Raw genomic sequence first — 22635 nt, 5'->3', positions numbered from 1 at the left:
TGAATGCATCAGAGTTCAATCCCAGTACCAAAAAAAAAAAGCATGTAGTAGAGAGCTCACATTTTCTGCTTAGAATTCATAAAGAAACCACACACAGTTTAGGCCAGAAAACTATGTTTGGATCCTGTTTCTGCCACTGATCAGCTTTGTTATCAGAACAAGCTACAGACACTTTCACAAGCAGGATGATTAGAATAACTAGGCCACATGGTACTATGGAAGGAAATGAGAGCCACATATTCCTGGTGCACAATAGCCATCTCCTCTCGTCTCACCATTACTGCTATCACCACCACGTGAAAATACCTGGTAAAATTTAAAGTGCTTACTAAATATTAAACCCAAACACTAAATGTGCTTTATTATCCTCACTAGCTCACACTCAAATAGTAAAAACCCACCTACCTGCCAATTCCCACCAGGAGTTTCTCCCAGGTCTGTTCTATTTGACAGGGACAATATCCTGTTGTCAATGGCTTCTCGCTGGCTACTCGGACAAGCAGGAGTCTGACTTTAGTGATTATAAGTCGCCAAACAGAGTCACATCAATGTGACTACAGGAAGAAACAGGGACTACTCTAATCTCATCTGCAATGTGGCCAGAATGAAATATCACAAATTGGCCCAAAAGAGGACCTCTTCCTCTTGGCTCAAGGCTGGAGCACCGTATGGAAATGGAGTGGTGTGAAGCCTGGGGAAGACTGCGACCTGCTGGATTCACCACTCTAAGGCCCAGATGCTTGGCTGTGGAATGCTTCCATTAGAACTAACTCAAAATCAAGCAAAGGTGTAATTGGGTTTTATTATCCAACAGAATGCTATAAAACTCACTCAATTAACTAAACCACATCTAAAGCAAGATCCCATGGCTGGCTTTCAAGCCAGAACAAGCTCACACTACATGCTTATGACATTGAGTTCCAACCAATAGCACGTGTCTTGACATTTATTTTTTCATAACAATGAAAATGTTCATTTTATTATTTGGTAGCTTTCTACCTCTTACACATATTCCCTAACATCAAACCCAAAGCTGTGTGTGGAGTGAAATCCTTGTTGAGAGGTCTCACTAATTAAGCACACTTGTTGCACCAGGTGTTATTTGTAGTGGTGTAGATACAGCTGTGTACAAACCACAAAAGTCCCTGCCTTCTTCAGAGTGTAAAATTCCCTGGAAGAAGATCAACAGTGAACAAGTAAACTTTAGAGCATAACAAAGAGTGACAAATGTTAAGGAAAAGAACAAAGAAAACACCGAGCTACAATTTCAAATAGTATAGCTGAGGACAGTGTCACTGTGAAATGATCTTTGAATACTATTTTAGCATTTTATAGGTTTTAGACATCAGTGGTGGTTGAAGGAGCCCTGTTACATAGCTCAAGGCTCTGTGAGCATTTTCAATAACTGAAAGTTATGAATTATTTTAAACAGTTTCTCTATTTGGAAATATACTTTTAATGTCTTGTAAGACAGATTGTATATTTATTCACTTCTTCTACCTCAAAGATTAAAACATTAGAGTAACTCCAATTACCCAAGCACCACACTATACAGACAGATGAACTCTGAATATCAAAGAGGAAAGATATGCAGGAGTTCTCATTTTGCAGACAGCCCTCTGTGCTTATGTATATTTTAAATTAGAAGTCATGGAGCTAAGCATAAAATATTTTCTGAAAGTAATGAGAATTATTTTCACATATTTATTTTTCATTTCAAACAGTTGCAATCACGCTTGCACTGACCCTATGGGAACAAGTGTTTAAGCTTAAAAATAAATGATAGGAAAACCTGTTCTCAACACCATGTTCTCACATAAAATTTCCAGATTCTGAAAAGCAACAATAAGGTATCAGACTATAGTACTCATTTGTGCATGCAAAAATATTTTGCTTTGCTTTTGCTCATATATAATATTAAGCTATTTACTAAAGGTCCATTAATTAAAATTCTGGGCAGCATTTCATTCCATATCAGTCACCTCCTAATGTCACTGATAAAGATTTCTGTGCACAGTGGATTTCATCTACTCGTGCTTTTAAAATATAATCCTCATCCTCACCACAAGTAACATTTGTTATGCTCTTTATGTCCATCGCTATGATTTTTAACAGGTATTAATTGATTTAATCCTAAAACTACCTTATGAAGCAGGTAACATTATTGTCATTTCATTTCAGAGGTGGGGTGGGACAGATCCACTGTTGCACATGCTTTGCAAATAAAGCACAACCTTCTCTCCCTGCATATGCCTTAGGTGCTCTAGAGGGAGTAGAAGGGTCATTAGTATGATCACATGATTGGGAGGTGCTCCCTTAGCCCTCTGAGGATGGGCTTGGCCATGAGACTTGCTTTAGCCAAAATAATGTGAGTGGTTGTGAATGGGATCACTTGTAGAAGCCTCTATACACACCAGTACACAGTTTGTCTCATTTCCTTCTCCTGCCATTGACAGAAACATTCCATCTGATGGGGCACTTGTCTTTGACTCTGCGGAAGCACAATGTGGAACAGAGACCTTGTGGGCCAAGGTGGACTCAGAGTGAGTGAGAAAGAAACCTCTGTTGTGAATGATAAAGGGGGTGAAAAGCCAGTGTAACACAGAGATGTACAGAGAAGAGAGGTCTAAGTAACAGGGACAGAGGAGTATCTACTTTAATTGGAGGACAGGCAAACCTCTAAATGGGTCTGCCATCAGTCTGACTCTTGAGCACTCAGGAATTCAGACATGCAGACCTGGGAGGTAGTGCCCACCAGGCAGAGCACCTTGAAGTGGGTCAGAGTTCTGGTAACAGAAAGTGTCTACTGAAGCTGCAGCTCAGTGAGTTGAGTTTGGAGAGGCAGAAGACAGGGGCAGATCATGTAGGAAACTGCAGGCCCCAATAACACATTCATATCACATAGATTCTGCATCCATAGATTAACCAACCACACATCAAAAATATTCAGAAAAAAAAAACTACCTGTACTGAACATGCACAATTTTTTCTTGCCATTATCCCCTACATGATACAATGTATCAATTATTTACATAATATTTATAATGTCTAGGTATTATAAATAATCTAGAGATGGTTTAAAGTATACAGGAGGTTTGACACAGGTTATATACCAATAATAAACAATTTGATATAAGGGATTTGAACATCCTGGGATTTTGGTACCTGCAGGGGATCCTCAAAGCTATCTCCTGTGAATACCAAGGAACAGCCCTAGCTTCACTGTAGCATAATGTGGTTTCATGGTTTTAGGCAGCGGACTACACAATTTACCTTTCCAGGTCCCTCGGGCCTGCTGAATATAGAACATATCAGAGCAAATCACAGAGTGGAAACTCCTCCGGTGGTGCTAGTGAGAGAGGATGCTAACTCAATCTACAGGGACAGATGTGAATGCATTCAGAGGTATAACTGACAGCACCTGGTGCAGAATCAGAGCTGGGGGAAGGCAAAAGAAGAACCAAAGATGACTCTTAGGTTCTGGCTTGAGGAACTGAAGAGATAGGGAATCATCTACTGAGAAGGGGAAGCCCAGGGTAGAGAAGGGTCAAAATAGGTTTAAGGATAAGGAAATCGTAATTCAGTTTTGGAAACAAAGTTAAGCTTCAAGTGTCTGTGATACATCCCAGGGTTTCATAATACAAAGCAGAGAGGAACTGTGAGAATGAAATTAGGGTATAGAACAGCATAACCCTGCCTGGCACAGAGTACCTATCATAGATGCTGGTTTTTATGAATCTATGCTTCTATTTGTACATTTTTTCAACAAAAGGCTTGAGGAAATGCCAAGGATAATTCCACTAGCCTTTCCATCTGTGACCATCCCCCACCCCCAGGTCACTAACTGTCCTATAATGCAATCAACTCATGTCTTAATCTTGGGGCATCTGCAAAATGAAATCTGTTCCCAAATTTTCTAACTTTTCTATTCCCCAATGTTCTGTTTGTTTCCTCCCTGGAAGAACACACAAATCCTCTAATTTAAAATAGAATGGGGGCTATTCATAAATTATTTTTTGGTTTTACATATTTCAAATCTAAGTGTCATTAACTGGAAAGAGCCCATTCAAGGACAAAAGTACTTAGTGTCCCAAAGTGAACGAGCAATCATACAGCTTTGATTAAATTCATCACATCACCTTATCTTGTGTTACTAGATAGCAAATTCATCTCTAACTCTATCTTAGGATCTGAAGTTAAGTAGGAAGATTTAGCAAAATGCCTATGTATTAAAGAAAATTTTACTTCTAGAAGTGTTTTCAAGTGGCAGGGTGTCTAGATTTCATGATAAGACAAGCTCAACACCAGCCCTTCAGAGGAATAAGCAACTTCTTAAGAGGCAATTTCTTTTAAAACTTGGCAAAGCATCTGAGATTTGCTTTTCCACCCTGACCAAGAATAATTACTATATGGCAAGAAAATTGCTTGTTAACTAGCTTTTAAATAAATTGTTAAGCTCGAATGCAATGTAGCATCTCTGAATACTAAGGGCAACAGGGAATCCAGGCACTTGGACACTGTACTGTTTTAAAGTGATTATATTGCAGATTGAATTGTGTGGAACATGTTTATATTTAGAATTAAATTACATGGTATGCAAAGAGAAGACCAGGCTAGCTGCACCGATCACTGGCTCATGTCATGTCACTTTTCTGATAAACATACAGATCTGGGTAAAAGCTTTTAGAATGGGGGAAACGAGAGGAATAATTAATCATTTTAAGTAGTTCTAGCTAATAAAAATACCCAATGCCTTTCAACAGCTAATGCTTTAAATATAAACATTTCAGATCAAGTAAAGGAACCTCTTTGGCTCCAACATTTTTCTTGAAAATGTATTGACAGTACCTACTTCTTAAAAAAAAAAAAAAAAAAAGTTAATCAATTAACAAAGACAGTCTGATGATTGCCAGACACTGCCTGCCAGTCAGAACATTAGAGGCTTAGTTTCTCAAGCAGTTTCAGCTGAGGCACATCAATAATCCTGCCACCAACAAACGGGTCATTCAGAAGTATGAGATTGAGCCAGATATTCCCATAAAATTCCTTAGAGAGTTGGCATCAATGATTCAATACCATTATTTATTGCCTCATTGATAAAAATGCTTCTTTTACATATCTTCTAAATACCTCAAAGGGAAAAGAACTGGTATCTAAAGTAGAACACAATATGTAATAAAATCACATTTATTAGATTAAGCAAAGTATGACGTCCTAAATTATAAACTTCTGTTACCATGTTTCAAGGCAATTCAAAAATATAATGCAATTGCTTAAAAATAGTTTTCTTAGCAACTTCAGGTGGTTTAATTCATCTATAAGCAGGGAAGTTACAGTTTAATATAGAAATGTTATCATTTTAAAAAGCTAGTTCATTAGACATAGAAAAATAGGATTTTAATTTTAAATCACCCCTAAAACTTCAGGAAAAAAGAATAGTAATTTGAAGGTAATTTAAAAATATAATGTATCTATTTTGATCTCCAAATTTCAAAGATATGTAAAATAAGAGATCATGTCAATTAAGACTTCACTAGTATAATGCCTGATTACTACAAAAGCATGCAATAAGTTCTAAACACTTTGTCTAAAATGAATTATCCATAAAGGTATGGGATGATATGAGTGCATGAAGGAAACATATACACATCTGCCGGCAAATTAAATCAACAACTTCATAAAGATAAAATGCAAACAAGATGATGTCGTTTATAACTGTTCTCAAAATATGCCAATTTGGGAGGTACTCAAAGATTTCCATCTATTGAATGAGTGAGAAAGCATGATATTCAGTACTATGCTGACTGCTTTCTATGTTATTTTCTATAACTGTCACCAGAAACTTGAAATTCATTATTATCTACTTCAATATATAAGGAACTGACCTCTGCCCAAAGCCATGCTACTCTGACCATACTGAACTGCCTTGACTAATGAAGCATAATCACAGAAAAAAACATGACAAGTCATCCTACAGTCCCAAAGAGTGTAGACAATTTGCAGATTTTTTTGTGTGTGTGCTGCCAGGAATTAAACCCAGATTGGGGAGTGGGGATCGGTACCACTAAGCTATATATCTCCAGCTCTTTTATTTTTTTTTAATTTTATTGAGAGACAGGGTCTTGCAAAGTTGTTTAGAGCCTTGCTTGTTGCTGAGGTTGGCCTCCAATGTGTAATCCTCCTGCCTTAGCTTCCCAAGCTTCTGGGATCACAGGCATGAGCCACAGTGCCCAGCTACCAACTGTCAAATTCTTAAGTAAGAATTAGGATTGACATAGATAGAAAACTCCTCATTAACTGCTTCCTGGCCAGGCAATTTGGGCTATTATTTATAGGCCAGTATGTGAAACAGAAAATAAAAGAAGTGTTGGTCCTGGAGGTACATTTTCCATATTTTCTCATTTAACAACTATGTTAAATATTTTAACTATGTTAAATAATAAATATTATATAAATAATAATAATATTATTAGTTAAATATAAATATTTTAACTATGTTAAAACTATGTTTAAACTAGTTAAAATATTCATTATATTTTGCATCTTTCATAAATATCTCCAGTGTACATACATCAAATATCAGGAATTTGAACTGCAAAAGATATCAAGAAAATCCTCATACACAGCTGTTACAGTTTCAAACATATTATTCACATCATATTTTCACACTGAGACTTAGTTTTCCTCTATAAGATAGAATTTTGTCATTCTCTTCCCTGGTATTAAATGTCTACTTAAAATTTCTATCTATCCATGGAATACTGGAAAATGAAGAGGAACTGCATGATCAGCACAAATTTCCTACATTACCTAAATCTAAAGAATGGACAAATTTTTCAAAAGTCCCACTTTCTCTGATTGTTTATTAGGCAAACTTTATAATATAAAAAACTTACTCATCTATTTGACAAACACACATCTCCACTTCTCTCAGTGCAGTCTGGATTTTGCCCAGAAGTTTCTGATAGATATCTTGAGTTTCTAAGTCTTCTTCTTTCAACAAATACCGAAGGCCATGGCCATCCTGCTGTCCCAAAGATAGTCCTGAAGGGGCTGCCATGGTCGTAATGGTGTGCTGAATGTACACCATCGGGCTCAGTTTCCCTGAGGAATCAAAATCATTCCACAGTAATATTTATTACCTTAAATGTATGACTATCCAGTCCAATACATTTTAGAGGTTCAGGCTGGTATAAAACAAAATCCCAATCCAACATTGAATTTAATTGAGGAATTAAATCTTGTGGGGAGCAGTAATTAAAAGCTACAAATAGTCCAATCCCTCATCCCACTACAATGATGCAGATTGGCATTAATGCATTTCTAACCAGTTCCTCTGGGATTTTCCCCAGAGTTATAAAGCCATTTCAGATTAGTGGCTTTCACACTCAAGATGAGCTATGCTTATCATAGACATGAGGAGTTTTAATTTTAAATCATCCTGTCTTTCTTGAAAGAAAAATAATAATTTTTCATGGTATGCAAAGAGAAGACCAGGCTAATGCATAACTCCAGTTTCACTCTGTGTACACTTATGCATGGATATAACTATCCACGTGAGAATTCTTTTTTTTTTTTAAACAGGCAGGATTACTTGCATACCAGCAATCTAACATATTATAAAATGCAGCAATGCTTATAATTGCCTAAATGTTCATGTGTAATAAAATTTCAAAAGCCAACATACCTTGCTCAGAAGATTTACTTTCTTTATCCTGAGAATTATGCTTCCTACTATCCAGCTGAACACCAAAGGCACTCCCCAGAGAGGTTGATGTTTTGGGATAAGAAACTTCCATCACATTGACATGGCAGTTGGTAGGGCAGAAATCACTGCTGTGCAGTGGGGAGATCTTAGATTTGGCTTGTTTAAAGGTGGGCCAAGCTCGATTCCTCAGCACACGAGAGAACTGTAAATTACAGAAGAAATAAAAAGCAGCTGAACACACAGTAGTAATAACTCAAAACATTTCACCTGTGTCATCGAAAACAAAAAAAAAAAATCAAAAGAAAATTAAATCATGTCAACTGGAACGAGTGACATAAATTCTAAGTTGTTGGAAATTAAACTGCTCTTTCAAAATCCAAACATTTTTAATGAGGCAAAGCAATATGGACAGCAAATGCAGGATTCCTTTGAAACTCCTGACTGCAAGCTATGTGCTAAAAGAAATGAACCTCAGTGACCAACACAACTTATTAGGACTCTATTCCACTGGCTGACAGAAAGTGAGAGAGTGTAATAGAGAAGCTGGCATCCTAGGGCACCAAGAGGCAAGAAATAAGATTTAAAAAACAGGGTAGCTATCAGGTCCAGGGTGAAAGAAGATGGGATTTTTTCAAGTATCATCAGAAAGCCAATTCAAAGCAGAAGTCCAGGCCAGACAGCAAAGTACTGTGGTGTTGACCAGAATGGCCAGACAACTGTACTGCCCATGTCTCCTGCTAATCCCTGATGTGTTTGGGGGTCACAATCAACTTGCAGATCAGTGTTCACTCTGCCACTCTGCTTCTATGCCATTGACAATAAACTGATACTAAAATGATGTATGACTTCCAAGGGTATCTACTCCACTGCTTCAAACCTTACAACAGTCTACCATTCAAGTCTAGCTACTCCTTGCCATGGTCTATAAAGCTTCCCGAAATCCAGTTCTTACACACCTTGTTATCTATCCAAAGCTCTCCTCCCTTGTCCTCTAAGTTCCCTCAGGGTTTTGCACATGGTTCCTTTCATACACAATCTTACTCACTCTGAGCCTTTATTTATAGGTTGGTCAATGTACCTAGAATTTTCTTCTTCTCTCATGGCCAAACTTTTTCTTATGCATCTTCGGATTCTAGCAAATCATCAAGAGGGCTTCCCTGAGTCCCGGGCTATGTTCCCTTTTCCTGGCTACATGCTAGGTTGTAGCACACTGTCACTCTCTTTATAATTGTAAATAATTGTTCATCTCCAGCTCAGGCAGCAGATGGTAAACTCCAAGACGGTAATGACTATATCCATCTTGCACACCATTGATAGGTATCTCACAGAGTTGAACTGAACTGTAGTCTGAGAAGCAGAGGACTACAAGTCGTGAGCTTCCTGTGTGTTCCTAGCAGCTGTCACGGTAGCTAATAAGACATCAAACAAATCAGGGTCTTTTCATCATGTGTAGCAAAATAAGGGATATGAATTATATAATCTCTATGTTCCCTTCTTGCTTAAAAACTATAACCATGATTCTATCTACTTATTATACTACTAGAGTAATAATTCTGTCATTAAAAAGAATAAAAACAAAGACTACAAGGATCATTCTCTACCTCTTCTAGGTTAAATTAAAGGATAAGTATAAAAAAATAACATCCCGTAAATATATGTTCACATTAGAATCATTATGGAATAGCATAGCCTGAACTTACTACCACTTTTATTCATTCAACAATTACATGTGTTCCTCAGTATCTGCAGGAAATTAGTTCTAGGATTTCCCAGGGACATCAAAAACCATGGATACTCAAATTCCTTATACAAAATGTCATAGTACTTTGTACTTTGTATAACCTATTGCACCTTCTCCTGTATCGTCTCTAGATGACTAATAATAACTAATACAATGTGAATTCCATGTACATAGTTGTTATACAGCATTATTCTTTGTATTATTTTTAATGTTTTTTGAATATTTTTGATCTGTGGGTAGTTCAATCTGTGGGTGTAGAACCCCGAATACTGAGGGACCATTAGAGATCATAAGGGGTCTCTGGGTACCAGGCACTGTCCTAGGCATGTGGGGGAACATCAGTGAATGAAACAAAGATTCCTGACTTCTGAAAAGTTGCATTCGACAAGAGGAAAGACACGTAATAATGTGGCTCTTACCAGGATGGAAATGCAAAAAGCCCTTGAGAAAAAAACTGGCTGAGCACAGGGGGCAGAAGAAGGACCACCTACAGGAGAGAGATGGCAGTGGCTCACCGAGGGGCCATCAGTGATAGAGGCAGTAAGGAAAGCCTGCCTATTCTGAAGATAGAGCCAAAACAGAGTTGAGAGAAAGGGGGAGAAGAAGATAAATCAACAGAAGGATGGGTGTGCAGAAGGCTGGGATCAGGAGCTGATGTCAAACACACAAAGTCTGTGAGATCCATGGAGGTCAGACGGAGAAGTCAAGGGGGCTGAGATCTCCTGAGGCATGGTCAATGAAGAGGTCAGGAAGAAAATCAGCATAGAACACTTTGAATGAGCCACCAACAAGAAGAAAGGACAGAAGTCAGGCCTCCAGGGTGTCACAGAGAATGCTAATGAGAAGCTCGAAGTCAACTGCATCAGGTCAACTAAGACAAGGAGTTCAATCAGGAAATTAACAGGCTGTGGCAAAATAGAGCCATTTCAGTCATGTGGTGGGTTCCAGAATCCACCTGGAGCATGCTAAGGGGAATGAGCAGGTGAGACAACAGGTACAGACAGGGCTATGGAAAGCTCTTTTCAGGAAGATCAAAGAATTGGAACAGGAGGTAGAGAGGAGTGTAAGAGGCAAGGGAAGCATTTATTTCTAATAAAGGTGATTATGACAGCACATTTGTATATTGATGGGAAAAAACAGTTTTTACAGTGGGAACTTCAAGTTTTGAATGCATTGGTAGCTAATTCATTAATTATTGACCATGGCCACATATTTAAACTCCATGATAGTCACTTGGCTAAAAATCAGAAGTAATACAAAGTAAGTAAGCTATTACTGTGCAGATAGTCTCCCATTTAGTCTCCCATTTCAATGAAGTGTAAAATTCCTTAGGCACGGAGATACAAAAGTTCTGTATTAGACTGTCTTGTAAGGGGACACGGGGAAGAACTTTACATATAAGTTTCCAAATCCATCTAGCAGTTTGAGGAGTCTGAGTTAGCATTAGATAAGTACCTGGAATGTTCAAAGTTAAGACTTCTAATTCCTACTTACACTATTTCTGTACAAACAGAAACTATCTTCTGAATGCATATCAAGAAAGTATCCCCAATACTGGGGAAAAGTCCATTTATGGAATTGGTATTACGTAGAAGAATGACTCTAAAATTAAGAAGAGTTTCCCAGACAATTTACAAGGCAAATGTTTCTCAAAACAGGGAATAGATTTACATCTGAGCTGTCCACACACCCTGTTCCACAGAGAATGAATGCCTGCTCAAGATTCAGTACAGCCTTCAATATGGGCCAACCTTATCATAAGATGTCTGTGAACAGGAAATCTATTATTATATCCTGGCTATAGAAATGACAGAAATCAGCTGGTTACTATTTTTAAAATCTAAAACTTCTACAGTCAAAATAAAATAAAGCCTGACTCGTTAAGATTTTAGTTTCTATGGATACATTTTCTTTCACAAAAAAGGAGTGTTGAAACTTTCATCTGCAAGAAAAATATGTTGCTAATATAGTTTTTGAATAAATATGAGAAAAAATTTTAAAGTCTATATTCACACGTGTTTTTGGCTGACATGCATTTGCTATGTAACTGAAGCTAACCTCATATAACCTATTAGGAGTCTTTGTCTTAGGCATCTTCATTTCACTGAAAGTGAAAAGATCCTTTTAATACCTTCTTGCTAACTTGGCATCTCTAGAAAGAAGATGACCAATTATTTTAAGAATATTTAAGGCCAAGTGAGATGATGATAAGATTAACTTTTAAAGCATTTCGGCCCTGATGTTTCTGACCAGACTTTTCTTTTTATTTATGAATGAAACGTAAAAATAAGTGAGGCTGCATTCCATAGGTCTGCTACTTGCCAGCTATGTGACCGGAGGCAAATGTCACCTTCTTGAGGAAGAAGCATTATGGTATGTCAGTACACACAGATGTTCTGAGACTCAGAGAACGATCAAGGGCAGAAAAGGGCTCTCTATAACTCAATGATATTATTTTTTGTTATCTAAAATCAATTCCTGTGGCTCTAGGGGTGTAGCTCAGTGGAAGAGTGTTCCTTGGCACAAAAAATAAAATAAAATCATTGTCCATAAATGAAATCATTCGCCTGTCCATTTCTAACTTAAAAGCTTGCAGGATGCTAGTTATGAACAATTAAGTAGAACGTATTTCTCACTCACCAAGATGATGATTTTGAGAATCCCCAACATTTGGGTGAAACCCTAAACTATATTCTTTTCATCTCCTGCACATGCACACCTCAGTTTCTAATAAGCCATGTTTTTGTTAGAAACCAAGAAATGACAGCGTCTTCATCTGCTATAACCACTTCAGCAGATCTGCCCAGTTTTTGCCCCCTACACGTATCTTGGAATGATCCTCTTCATCTCCAATACTGATACAGGGTCCACACCACCATCAACTCGCACTTCTACAGGTAAAGACCACTTACCAACCTCCCTGCTGTGGCTCTTCTCCCACCAATACCTTATGCAATTGCCAAAGTGATTTTCTTACTAACAAATCTGATTCTTATGCTATTCCAAAATATCACTGGAAAAGTCTAATTTTGTCGGGTTTTTTTTTTTTTTAAATTACATCCACACTCAGATCTTCATTTCTAGTCCAGGGAGTATGCCGATTCTTTATCCTTAAGAGCAGTCTCATTTCTGTATCTCTGCCTGAACTTAGGTCACTTTTTATGCCATCTTTCCCTTCACTCTGACAAATCATCCCAACTTACAGGACCTACCATTTGGCGACTATTCAATCCACAATGACTTTTTCTTTACTGGAATCCTATTGCTTTTCCAGTCTGAACCGCACTGAGCTGTGTAACACAAAGTCAAATGCAGGTAAACGAATAACAACCAGTGTTAGTATAAAAGGGAGCAAGTTTCAAATCCCATTGCTGTGGCCAACTGAGTGCCTTGGGCAAGTTACTTAACCACCCTGAACTTCGGGCACTTCGTTCCATGAAATGAGAAATGTGTACCTCATTTCACTGTTTTGGTAAATTCTACAATGTAAGCAAACTAGAAAACACCTCATGCAATGCTAGGTAGCTGGTTGTAGCCTGACAAAAACCCCAGTTACTTGGGAGGCTCAGGCAAGAGGATTGCAATTTCAATGCCAGTCTGGGCAACCTAGCAAGACCCTGTCTCAAAATAATAAAACGATCTAAGGAGGGAGCTCAGTAGTACAGCATTTGCCTGGCATGCTCAAAGTCCTGGGTTCCACCCCAGAACTGTGTAAGAAAGGGAGAGAGGGAAAGCACAGGACACATGCACATGTATGTGTGTATGCACACACACATGCACAGGCACACACACGCACGCACACACACTATTGTGAGCTCATAACTCTAGGAAGCACCATGTAAACTGGGTTATATGGGGCTGGCAAGTTCAGCCATTCAGGGGTATTTCTAGCAGGTTAGGTGGGCACTTGTATTCCTCATGTCCCTTTGGCTTTTCCTTTAGATTAGACTGTAAGTATGGGAGGGCAGGCATCCTGGAACAACTGTGCGTGTGCCCTACTCTTTACGTGATAAGTACACATTAGGGGCTGGGGATGTAGCTCAGTTGGTCGAGTGCTTGCCTCACATGCACAAGGCCCTGGGTTCAATCCCCAGCACTTCCTACCAAAAAAAAGAAAAAATGAAAAAAGTGCACATTAGTTAATATTTTCCTATTCCTCCTGCCCCATCCCACAACAGTTTTGCTTTGAATAGACTGGGTTTTTCATCTACGCCATTGGCTTTCATTAAAGAGAGCATTAAAAATATCTGCAATGTAAAACAGATGTTTTTTGTTGAAGCCCTTCTTTCTTTCACGATGGTACGCTTATGGGCAGCACCATACAATATCTGTGTGAGAGATTTCTTTTAGCTCAAGAAAAGCTATGCTTTTCTTATGCAAAATGTCTATTTCACAGGGATGCTGCAAAAATACATCAGGATGTTTGCCTTTACATTTTGAACACCAGGAAGTAGAAAGCCAAATACAGTATTCAATTTTAGAACGTAAATAGAATCTTAGGACCTAAGGACCCTTTCCCCTGTTGGTCAGTACCATCTATTCTAATACAGCTTTACTGTGGAGTAGATATTAATAATTTTCCTCCAATACCTATTCTCCTCTTCTTCCTTTCTGTAATAAGACTCCCCAGATTTTAGTTGAGCCCAGTGAAAGTCTGCCTGAGGAAATACGTCCCAGTCTCTCTTTCAAAAAAATAACTAATAAGGGTTAAACAGAAATGATGTGGATAATTTCTGGGTCAGGCAGCAAAAGCAAACTCTGTACTTCCTCTTTGCCCTTCTGAAGATTCACAGCCTAGACATGGTGGTAAAGCAGCTTTGAACTCGCAGAAGATAGCAATATCCCTAGAAAAGTAAAACCATACATGGCAGAACATTCCTAAGATTGACAAGTTCCCACCCCACTGTACTCCTGTCAGGATGGACTTTTATGTGGGGGGAAAAAAAAAATCAATCAATCATCAATCCATCTTGGTTAAGCCTGTGTTATCTTGGTCCTCTGTGAAGCAGATGAAGCAATTCACCACCCAATCTACAGTGGTTCCTAAAGTTTTGAGTGTGTGTGCATGCGTGTGTTTAACAGCTCACCCTTTTCATGTATGTTCCTGTAAGCTACTTCCAGCATCTTTGTCATATGAAGGAATGGAGAGAAAAAGAAAATCAAAAAAAAGAAAGAAAATGACACAGACACAAGGGACCAGTTTGACTCCCAGAATCTGCCTCAGCCCCCATCACATCTTTTACAGAACCATCTCTGAAGCAGAATGATTCTCTTTTTCAAAATGTGATCAAAAGGAGAATAAAACTAGTTTGCATTTGCTGAGAGCTTTTGAGTTTTACTTCAAAGTACTGTCACAGACTACAGAGAAAAGGAGAAGTAAAAGGAGAATCTTCTTCCCTACAACTTCCAATACTGCCCATTTGGGGACTCCTTGCCAACTCAGATGAACCAGAGTTCAGCAGTCATGGAAAGAGAGCTAATGGGTGCTGCAGGCAGGTCGCAATCTCGATATCACTTTCTCATGCGACTGGACTTTTAGAAAATTATGACAGTAATGCATGCTTAACAACCCAAATATTACAGGAAGTACGGTCTTCTACCCCTTGTCTCACTCTACCCAATGCAGCCAACAATGACAGTCCTTTGGGTATTCATTCACACACATTCTCATCCACATATAGACGCATGGACTTATTTTCACTTACAATATCAACAATATAAAATTCATGTATAGTTAAATAATATTCATTTATATCTAGATAAGTAATAATCACAAGTGTAGACATACCAAATTTTAAGCAATTACATCATTTTGAGGGGGAAATTTAATTAATTAGTCTTGTATGATATAAATACACACAAAAATTAAAAACTATTATGGGATATGCTTTGGAGGTCAATTTCCATTAATTCTATTTCCAAAATATATTCCCAAATCCATCTAATTTTCTGTCTCCTCCACCCTCATTGCTGTCATCATTGCTCAACTGAACTACTGTAATTGCTTCCAACTGTTCTCAATTTCTCCATTCCCACCCTTGCAATCCACCCCTACAAAAGCATGATTCCTTAAAATCCTCAAGTAGATAAAATCATCCCCCTGCTTAAAGCCTTCCCATTGGTCTTCATCAATATAAGAATGAAACCCAAATTCCTTCCAAAGTTCCAAAAGGCACAACACTTCTACAACTCTTTCTAACGGGCCCCTGCCAAAGCCTCTGACCTTACTGGAGAGCTGGCCACTCCCCCCCACCCCCCACCCCCACCTCCCCCGCCTTCTTTCTGCTTTGGGGCCTCTGTCCCCTCTGTTCCTTACACCCAAATATTCCCGTCTTCAATGCAAATGGAGAGCTCTACTTGTCATGCACACCCAGAGTTTCACAAGGAGGGTGTCCCTGACTAGGTACCACCCTGACACTACCTACTACACCTCCCTATTTTGATTTCCTCACAAGCTTTTTCAACCCCTTTGCAAGGGTTTTTAATTCTTCGCTATTTCCACACTCAAATGTGAGCACCATGAGAGGAGCGATCTTGTCTGTCCCATCCCAGGTTACATTCCTCATGACAAGAAGTGCCTGGCACACAGAAGGTGTCCAAGAATGTATGACAAGTAAATAAACCAATCAATCAATTTAAAGCAGCCCATTAGCCACATACTTTGATTGAGGCCTTCCGTTTCCTTTGTTGGGAGAAAAAGGAAAGAATGACCATAGCGTAATTTAAAATCTTGATATCAGAATTAAAGGATCTGCATTTAAAAAAACCCAGCTCTATCTTTTACAGGTAAATTATTTAATTCGTTAGGCCTCAGCTAATATTATCTTTTCAAAAATGTGGGATAATAATATAGCTTATAGGCTGGCAAAGATCAAATGAGGTAATGGATATAAGACATTTTTAAAATACTCCAATATACTATTGCTATGGTTTGAATATGGACCCACAAAATTCGTGTGCTGAAAACTTAATCCCCAAATTCATGTGTGGACTGCATTGGGAGGTACACTTTGGGGAAGTAATCAAGATTAAATGAAGTCATGAAGTGGAGACTCCATGATGGCATTAGTGGCTTTATAAGAGGAAGACAGACCCTAACTAATGTGCTGGGTATCTCATCACGTGATGCCCTCCAACACATTATGATGCAGAGAGAAGGCTCCCACTAATTGCCAGCACCTTGATAAGCTCCAGAACCATGAATAAATAAACTTCTATTCTTTATAGCCTCAGGTGTTTTGCTATAGTAACAGAAAACAATAGACTAGGGCAGTTGTATAAATGTTATCATTATTACAATAAATGTAGTACATAATATATGTATAAAAGGAATATCAAGGATCGATTTAAATTTGGCATTTCAATAATAATCTCAGTACTAATTACATATAAGAGTTATAGAATCTTTACCTTTTTGTAACTGGAAATTCTCTGACAAATGTGCTCAATTTTTTCACTGCACATGGCACTGAATTTACTCTGAAGGTCAGAAGGAATCACTTCATTTAGAGAATTTAGGCTGGCACAGTTTTGCACAAAATGATCATCATTTTTAGCCAGGGCTTCAAGAATCTAGTAATAAACACACAATACAAAATAAAATAAGAAAAAAAACAAACATCAGAAGTAGCCGCATAAAATTTTCATAAGTTAATGCCCCAGGGTGACTTTCCAGTATTGCTCTTCTCTTCGCGGCTCCCCAGGATTTCCATGTTCTTTGAGGCACTGTGAGAGAGGTGATTTGCTTTGTCTGTTAGGTATCTCAGGTTACACCTTCTGCTAAGTATAAAAAGGCTGCTTGGGGAGGTAAGTGGACTTCAAAGACTCCCTGCTGGACAGATCAGACATCTGATGTGGGAACATATTTCCTATATTTTTAGTCAGAGTAACCCAGAACATTTTTTCCGCTCAATTGGGTGGGAGAACAACAACAAAAAAAAAGCCAGGAAAAGCAATAGCGTCCTCTTACAGAGAGTCCAGCACAGACAGTGCAGTTAACAAATGCTTGCAGAAGGGATGAATAAATGAACAGTTATCCGGGTAAAATATAAATTAATGGTTATGCTGTGTCTAAGCTCTAGATGATAAAAGCATCATGCAAAAGCATCCATGTAATGTTTTCAGTTAGCAAACTTTTTTGAATATTTGAATCAATTGTAAGGCTGTGTGTGTGTGTATATGTGGTGTGTTGTTTACCTTAGGTCACTAAAATTTCCAATGGATTGAGAATTACATGGTGTTTTATGACTGTTAGAGATCATAGGGATTGACCTTACCCTTAACCAATATTTTTATAATACTGTGTAAGACATAAAAATGTGTTGATGTTTTATTTCTTTCAGCCTCTTACTACCTCCATCCACTTCCCTGTTAGTATGAGTTTTTCATTTCACCATTAGTCTAGAAATCAGAGTTGGCCTTGTCATTGGCAGCATGCTCCAGGCTAAATGCCTTAATTCCTTTGACTTTCTTCATGTGTAAAATGGAAATGATTTTTGCAGTACTAACATAATTATCATATGTAGAATAGTCCACGCAATTCTGCAAACTTGAAGTACATAAAAAATAAGATTAAATAACTATAATAATGTGGTTTCAAACTCTTGCATGGTTTCCATTGACTGTATAACATAGTTGCAAAGGAACTATGTCTGGGAAATATATATCAATAGATACATACAATGGCACAACAGCCTCATAATGATGAGTAGTAGTATTTTTTTTTAAGTTGGCTTCCAGAACATAAAATAAAAAGGTAAAATATTTATTTTTAAAATGGATCACTTAGATCTCCATGTTACTTTCTCCCACTAAAATTTTAAAAATATATATTATAACTGGTGACTGTCTCAACTACACATATTTAAAACAAGAAATAAAATGAAAAGATAAAAGTAAGAGAAATATATCTCATTTTTCTTGAAGTATCTGAATTCTCTCAGAATGACAGCCAAGCAGAAACAAACACTGGAGGTCACAGAAGGAGTCTGAGGGACTCAACTTTTAGAAGCACCATGAAAAGAAAGCTCAGAGTCACATGTTTCGTCCATTTGGATATAAATTCGCTTCCTCCCTCATCTTGTTTTCGTCTAAGGACCATATGGTGATGTCCTTTCCAAATAAGACTTGTACAAATTTCTGTGGATCTATTCATAACCTGATCTCTAAGCTTCTTGAAATTTTTGACACTTGCAGAATTTGAAATTTCTTATATTTCAGAACTTCAATGACTAGGGTCAGAGGATAACGTGCATTAAAAAAAAACCTGTCAAGAAAACTATCTGAAACATATCCACAATACTGAATTAACAGAGGCTGCAAACCTATTAAATGTACGAAAGTCTTTGCCCAATCAGCTGGGCAAGAGTTCTATCCAAGTTAAAACCGTCACACAAAAGGATCAATAAAAGTAAGACCATACACATACTCAATACTAGAGAAAAAAGAAAAAGATGTTGAAGGATCTAGCAGCTACAGCATGTACAGCCATTGCATTTCATCAGGTCGTTTTAGTTAGAAGGGAACCCCTGGTGGTGACAGGTCCACTCCTACCTTGGCAGTCAGGCTGAAGAACCCCTTGGGCTCAATCATCTTCTCCACCACATTGCACTTGATCCCAGCTGTGCTGTCATACTCGTACACAACCCCGTACTCCAGGTGGACATTGTCCACTGTCAGACTCACGTGCTCCTTCTTCCCGTCGATGATGGCCATGGTGTTGAACTTGTCAAGTGCCTCTGCAATGCAGACAATCTTAATTTGGCAACATCATGAAAGGTTTATTCATCTCCTCAAATATTTTGAGCCTCAAATAATTTTTCAAGAGTTCTTCAAAGGTCGGTTAAATCCGATGAATGAAGCATCTATTCTTGTTAACAATTTGAAAAATAAACGTACTTTATAGAAAGCAAATGCTTGAGTGATTCAAATCTCACCACTTTAATATGACCAATCTCATCTTTATACCACTTGGATCTGTGGGCCATGTTTATATTTAGTTATACCAATGTAAATACTACAGATGTGATTTTGTGTTATTTTTTCATGAAAAGAGCATACACAGCTTAAATTTAGGGTTTCTAAAAATGCCTTAAACATTGAATGAATATTTTCTCAAAGCAGCAAAAAACACACACACACACACACACACATAAAGAAGGGCATATTACAGAAGACAAAGGAGATGTAAGAATTGTTTTTGAACAGAGAGGATAGGATACCTGAAGTTTCCCAAACAGCCTCTTTCAGGGAGAGTTCATTGAGAAAATTCATCATTGTTCACTATACTAAAAATTCCTATATAGAATGTCTTCCTATAGATTTTCAGCCTGCGATCAGTCAACTGGTGGAAAAACACTTAAAGTGCCATGTAAGAAACCAGGAGATCCAATAATAAATATTAAGTAAACAAAAATAAAATTGTTTATTTAAAACAACAAAATCCTAGAATAGGATAGTAAATTGTATGTATTAAATAGGCTAAAGGGGTATATTGGTTTACCTTAAACTAATTAAGGTCCAAAATAGTTAGACACCAATTCCTAACTACCAATTAACCGACCTACCTTACATTGTGACACCAAAGATTAATTCCAAATGAGAAATAAAAGCCTCAGGTTGAGGTCCTGAGGCTCATCCTATTTTGAATAACTAACATCAGGTCTTATCATAATAATATTATGTTACTCCAATGAAGTTGAGTTATTTCTGGTTTTGCCCATGGGTTGGAACAGGATCCAACTAAACTTTCCTAGGAACCCCTTCCACGATTGGTATACACAGATGTCATATGATAAGAAACATATATTTGGTCTGTGGTCCTATTCCTGATGAGGAGCTTCTAAAATACTTACAACTTACTGAGCTATTGAGACAACAGAGGTGCCTTTTGTTATTTATGACAAGCTCCTTTCAACCACATACTAGTAATGTGTTCATGAGGTGATTCTTAGTGAGCCCTTAGATAACTTCAAAAATGGGGGCTGACGGTCAAAGGAATCAACCATGCAATTAGGGGTCTGGAACTTTCAACTCCACCTGCAGACCTCTGGGTGTAGGGGGTGGGTTGAGATTAAGTTCAGTTACCAATAGCCAATGATTGAGCCAAACCCATTACATAATGGAACCCACTAAAAAATAATGCAAGTTGGAGAGCCCCCCAAGTAGATAAACATATGCATACATCCAGAGGGGTACACATCCCAAAACACTGGGGACACAGCTCCTGTGCTTGGGACTTTACCAGAACTCACCTTGTGAACCTGTTCATGTTGTATCCTTTATAATAAATTAGTGATAGTCAGTGAAGTGTGCTTCTGAGTTCCATGAATCATTCTAGCAAATACTGGATCTAAGAAGAGGGTGTGAGAACCCCTGACCTTAAAGCCAATTGGTCAGAAATACAGGTGAAAACCTGGAGCCTACAAGGGCATCTGAGGAGAGGGCAGTCTTGAGGGACTGAGCCCTTCACTTGTGACGTCCATACTAACTCCCAGAAATAGGTGTTGGAACTGAATTACAGCACACCCCATTGGTATCTGGAGAGTAGGAGACTTGCTTGGTGTGGGGGGAAAAAAACCCCACACATATGGTGTTAGAAGTGTTGCCAGTAAAAACTGCCCAGAATACGGAACTCTCTAGCTGTACTGGTTTGAAAGAATCTAATGGTATAATAAAAATAAAAATGTCCAGAGACATCCACCAATAAGATGAGTGGACAACAGGAAAATAATTATAAAGGAGGATTGTTTTTCTGTGAAAAAGCTCTAAAATAAAAATTCAAGGTATCTGTCAGAGGCAGACATACATGCAATTGCTTCCATTGCTTTTGGCAACGCCTCTGGATAAAGCAATTTGCTGGATTGTTCAATTGAGAAAACAGAAATAGCAGGAGAATTTATCCAAAGACCTCTCTCTCTCTCTTTTCTTTCTCTTTTCCCATATTAGTTTGCCTCTTTCCTTACTGTCAATGTTAGAATACAGTAAAAGTTACTCAAATCAAGAAAATATTTTGAAAGGGACTATGGACCTTCCAGACCAAGACTTCTACATTTCAATAAACATGTAAATTTTTTCAAAATGAGGATGGGCTAAGGTTCTGCTTTTTTTTTTTTTATTGATACCACAGATTGAACCCAGGGACGCTTAACCACTGAGCTACATTCCCAGACCTGCCCACCCCACTCCCCTCTTTTCTTAGTTTTTATTTAGAGAGGGTGGCACTGAGTTGTTTAGGGCCTCTCTAAGTTGCTGAGGCTGGCTTTGAACTGCCTCAGCCTTCCAAGCCACTGGGATCACAGGTGTGACCCACGTGCCTGGCTGAGGTTCTTCATTTTTTTATGATAACTGGAATAGCAAAATCTAAACAACATTCAATCTGCTACCTATGGATTTCTAGTTTTCCCAGAACCATTTGTTAAAGAGACTGTCTTTTCTCCAGTGTATGTTTTATGGCACCTTTGTCTAGGTAACTGTATTCATGTGGATTTGTCTCTGTGTCAACTATTCTGTTACATTAGTCTCCATGCCTGTTTTGGTACCAATACCATGCTGGTCTTGTTATGATAGCTCTGTAGCATAATTTAAGGTCTGATATTGTGATACTTCCAGTTTCACTTTTCTCACAATAGCTTTGGCTATTCTGGGTCTCTTATTTTTCAAAATGACTTTCATGGTTGCTTTTTCGATTTCTATGAAGAATGACATTGGGATTTCAATAGAAATAGCATTAAATCTGTATTGCACTTTTGGTAGCATGGCCATTTGATAATATTAATTCTGCCTATTCAAGAATATGGGAGATCTTTCCATCTTCTTCAATTTCTTTCTTTAGAGTTCTATAATTTTCATCAGAGGTCTTTCACCTCTTTTGTTAGATTGATTTCCAGGTTTGGTTTTGTTTTTGTTCTTTGTGGGTTTTTTTGTTGTTGTTGTTTTGGGTTTTTTTTTTTTTTTTTGAGGATATTGTGAATGGGATCATTTTCCTAATTGTTCTTTTAGCTGATTCATATCGGTGCATGGGAATGAAATTGATTTATGGGTGTTAATTTTATATCCTGCTACTTTGCTGAATTTGCTTATGAGTTCTAGAAGTTTTCTGGTGGAGTTTTTTGGGTCTTCTAAATATAGAATCATATCAGTGGCAAATAGGAAAGATAGTGGAATGATTCTGATACAACTTTCCTAT

The 22635-nt window shown here is 37.9% G+C and overlaps 1 protein-coding gene and 1 non-coding gene across 2 annotated transcripts in view; one reads left to right on the top strand and one right to left on the bottom strand.

The window, feature by feature from the left end:
- The window catches only part of Prex2 (phosphatidylinositol-3,4,5-trisphosphate dependent Rac exchange factor 2), a 284195-nt gene that overhangs the window by 107938 nt on the left and 153622 nt on the right, over positions 1–22635 (bottom strand). The window contains exons 22-25 of the mRNA XM_071602347.1: positions 19002–19186; positions 16860–17021; positions 7688–7910; positions 6897–7104 (exon numbers count right to left, since the gene is read on the bottom strand). Coding sequence (XP_071458448.1) covers positions 6897–7104; positions 7688–7910; positions 16860–17021; positions 19002–19186 — 778 coding nt within the window. The remainder of the gene's footprint in view (positions 1–6896; positions 7105–7687; positions 7911–16859; positions 17022–19001; positions 19187–22635) is intronic.
- On the top strand, positions 13479–13551 carry Trnav-cac (transfer RNA valine (anticodon CAC)). Its single transcript has one exon. It is a non-coding gene; the product is annotated as a tRNA-Val (tRNA).

The sequence above is a fragment of the Marmota flaviventris genome, chromosome 15 (assembly GCF_047511675.1).
Source record: "Marmota flaviventris isolate mMarFla1 chromosome 15, mMarFla1.hap1, whole genome shotgun sequence".
In the NCBI taxonomy this organism is placed as follows: domain Eukaryota; kingdom Metazoa; phylum Chordata; class Mammalia; order Rodentia; family Sciuridae; genus Marmota; species Marmota flaviventris.
The sequence above is the reverse complement of the archived record's forward strand: the minus strand, read 5'-3'. Positions and strand labels throughout refer to the sequence as shown.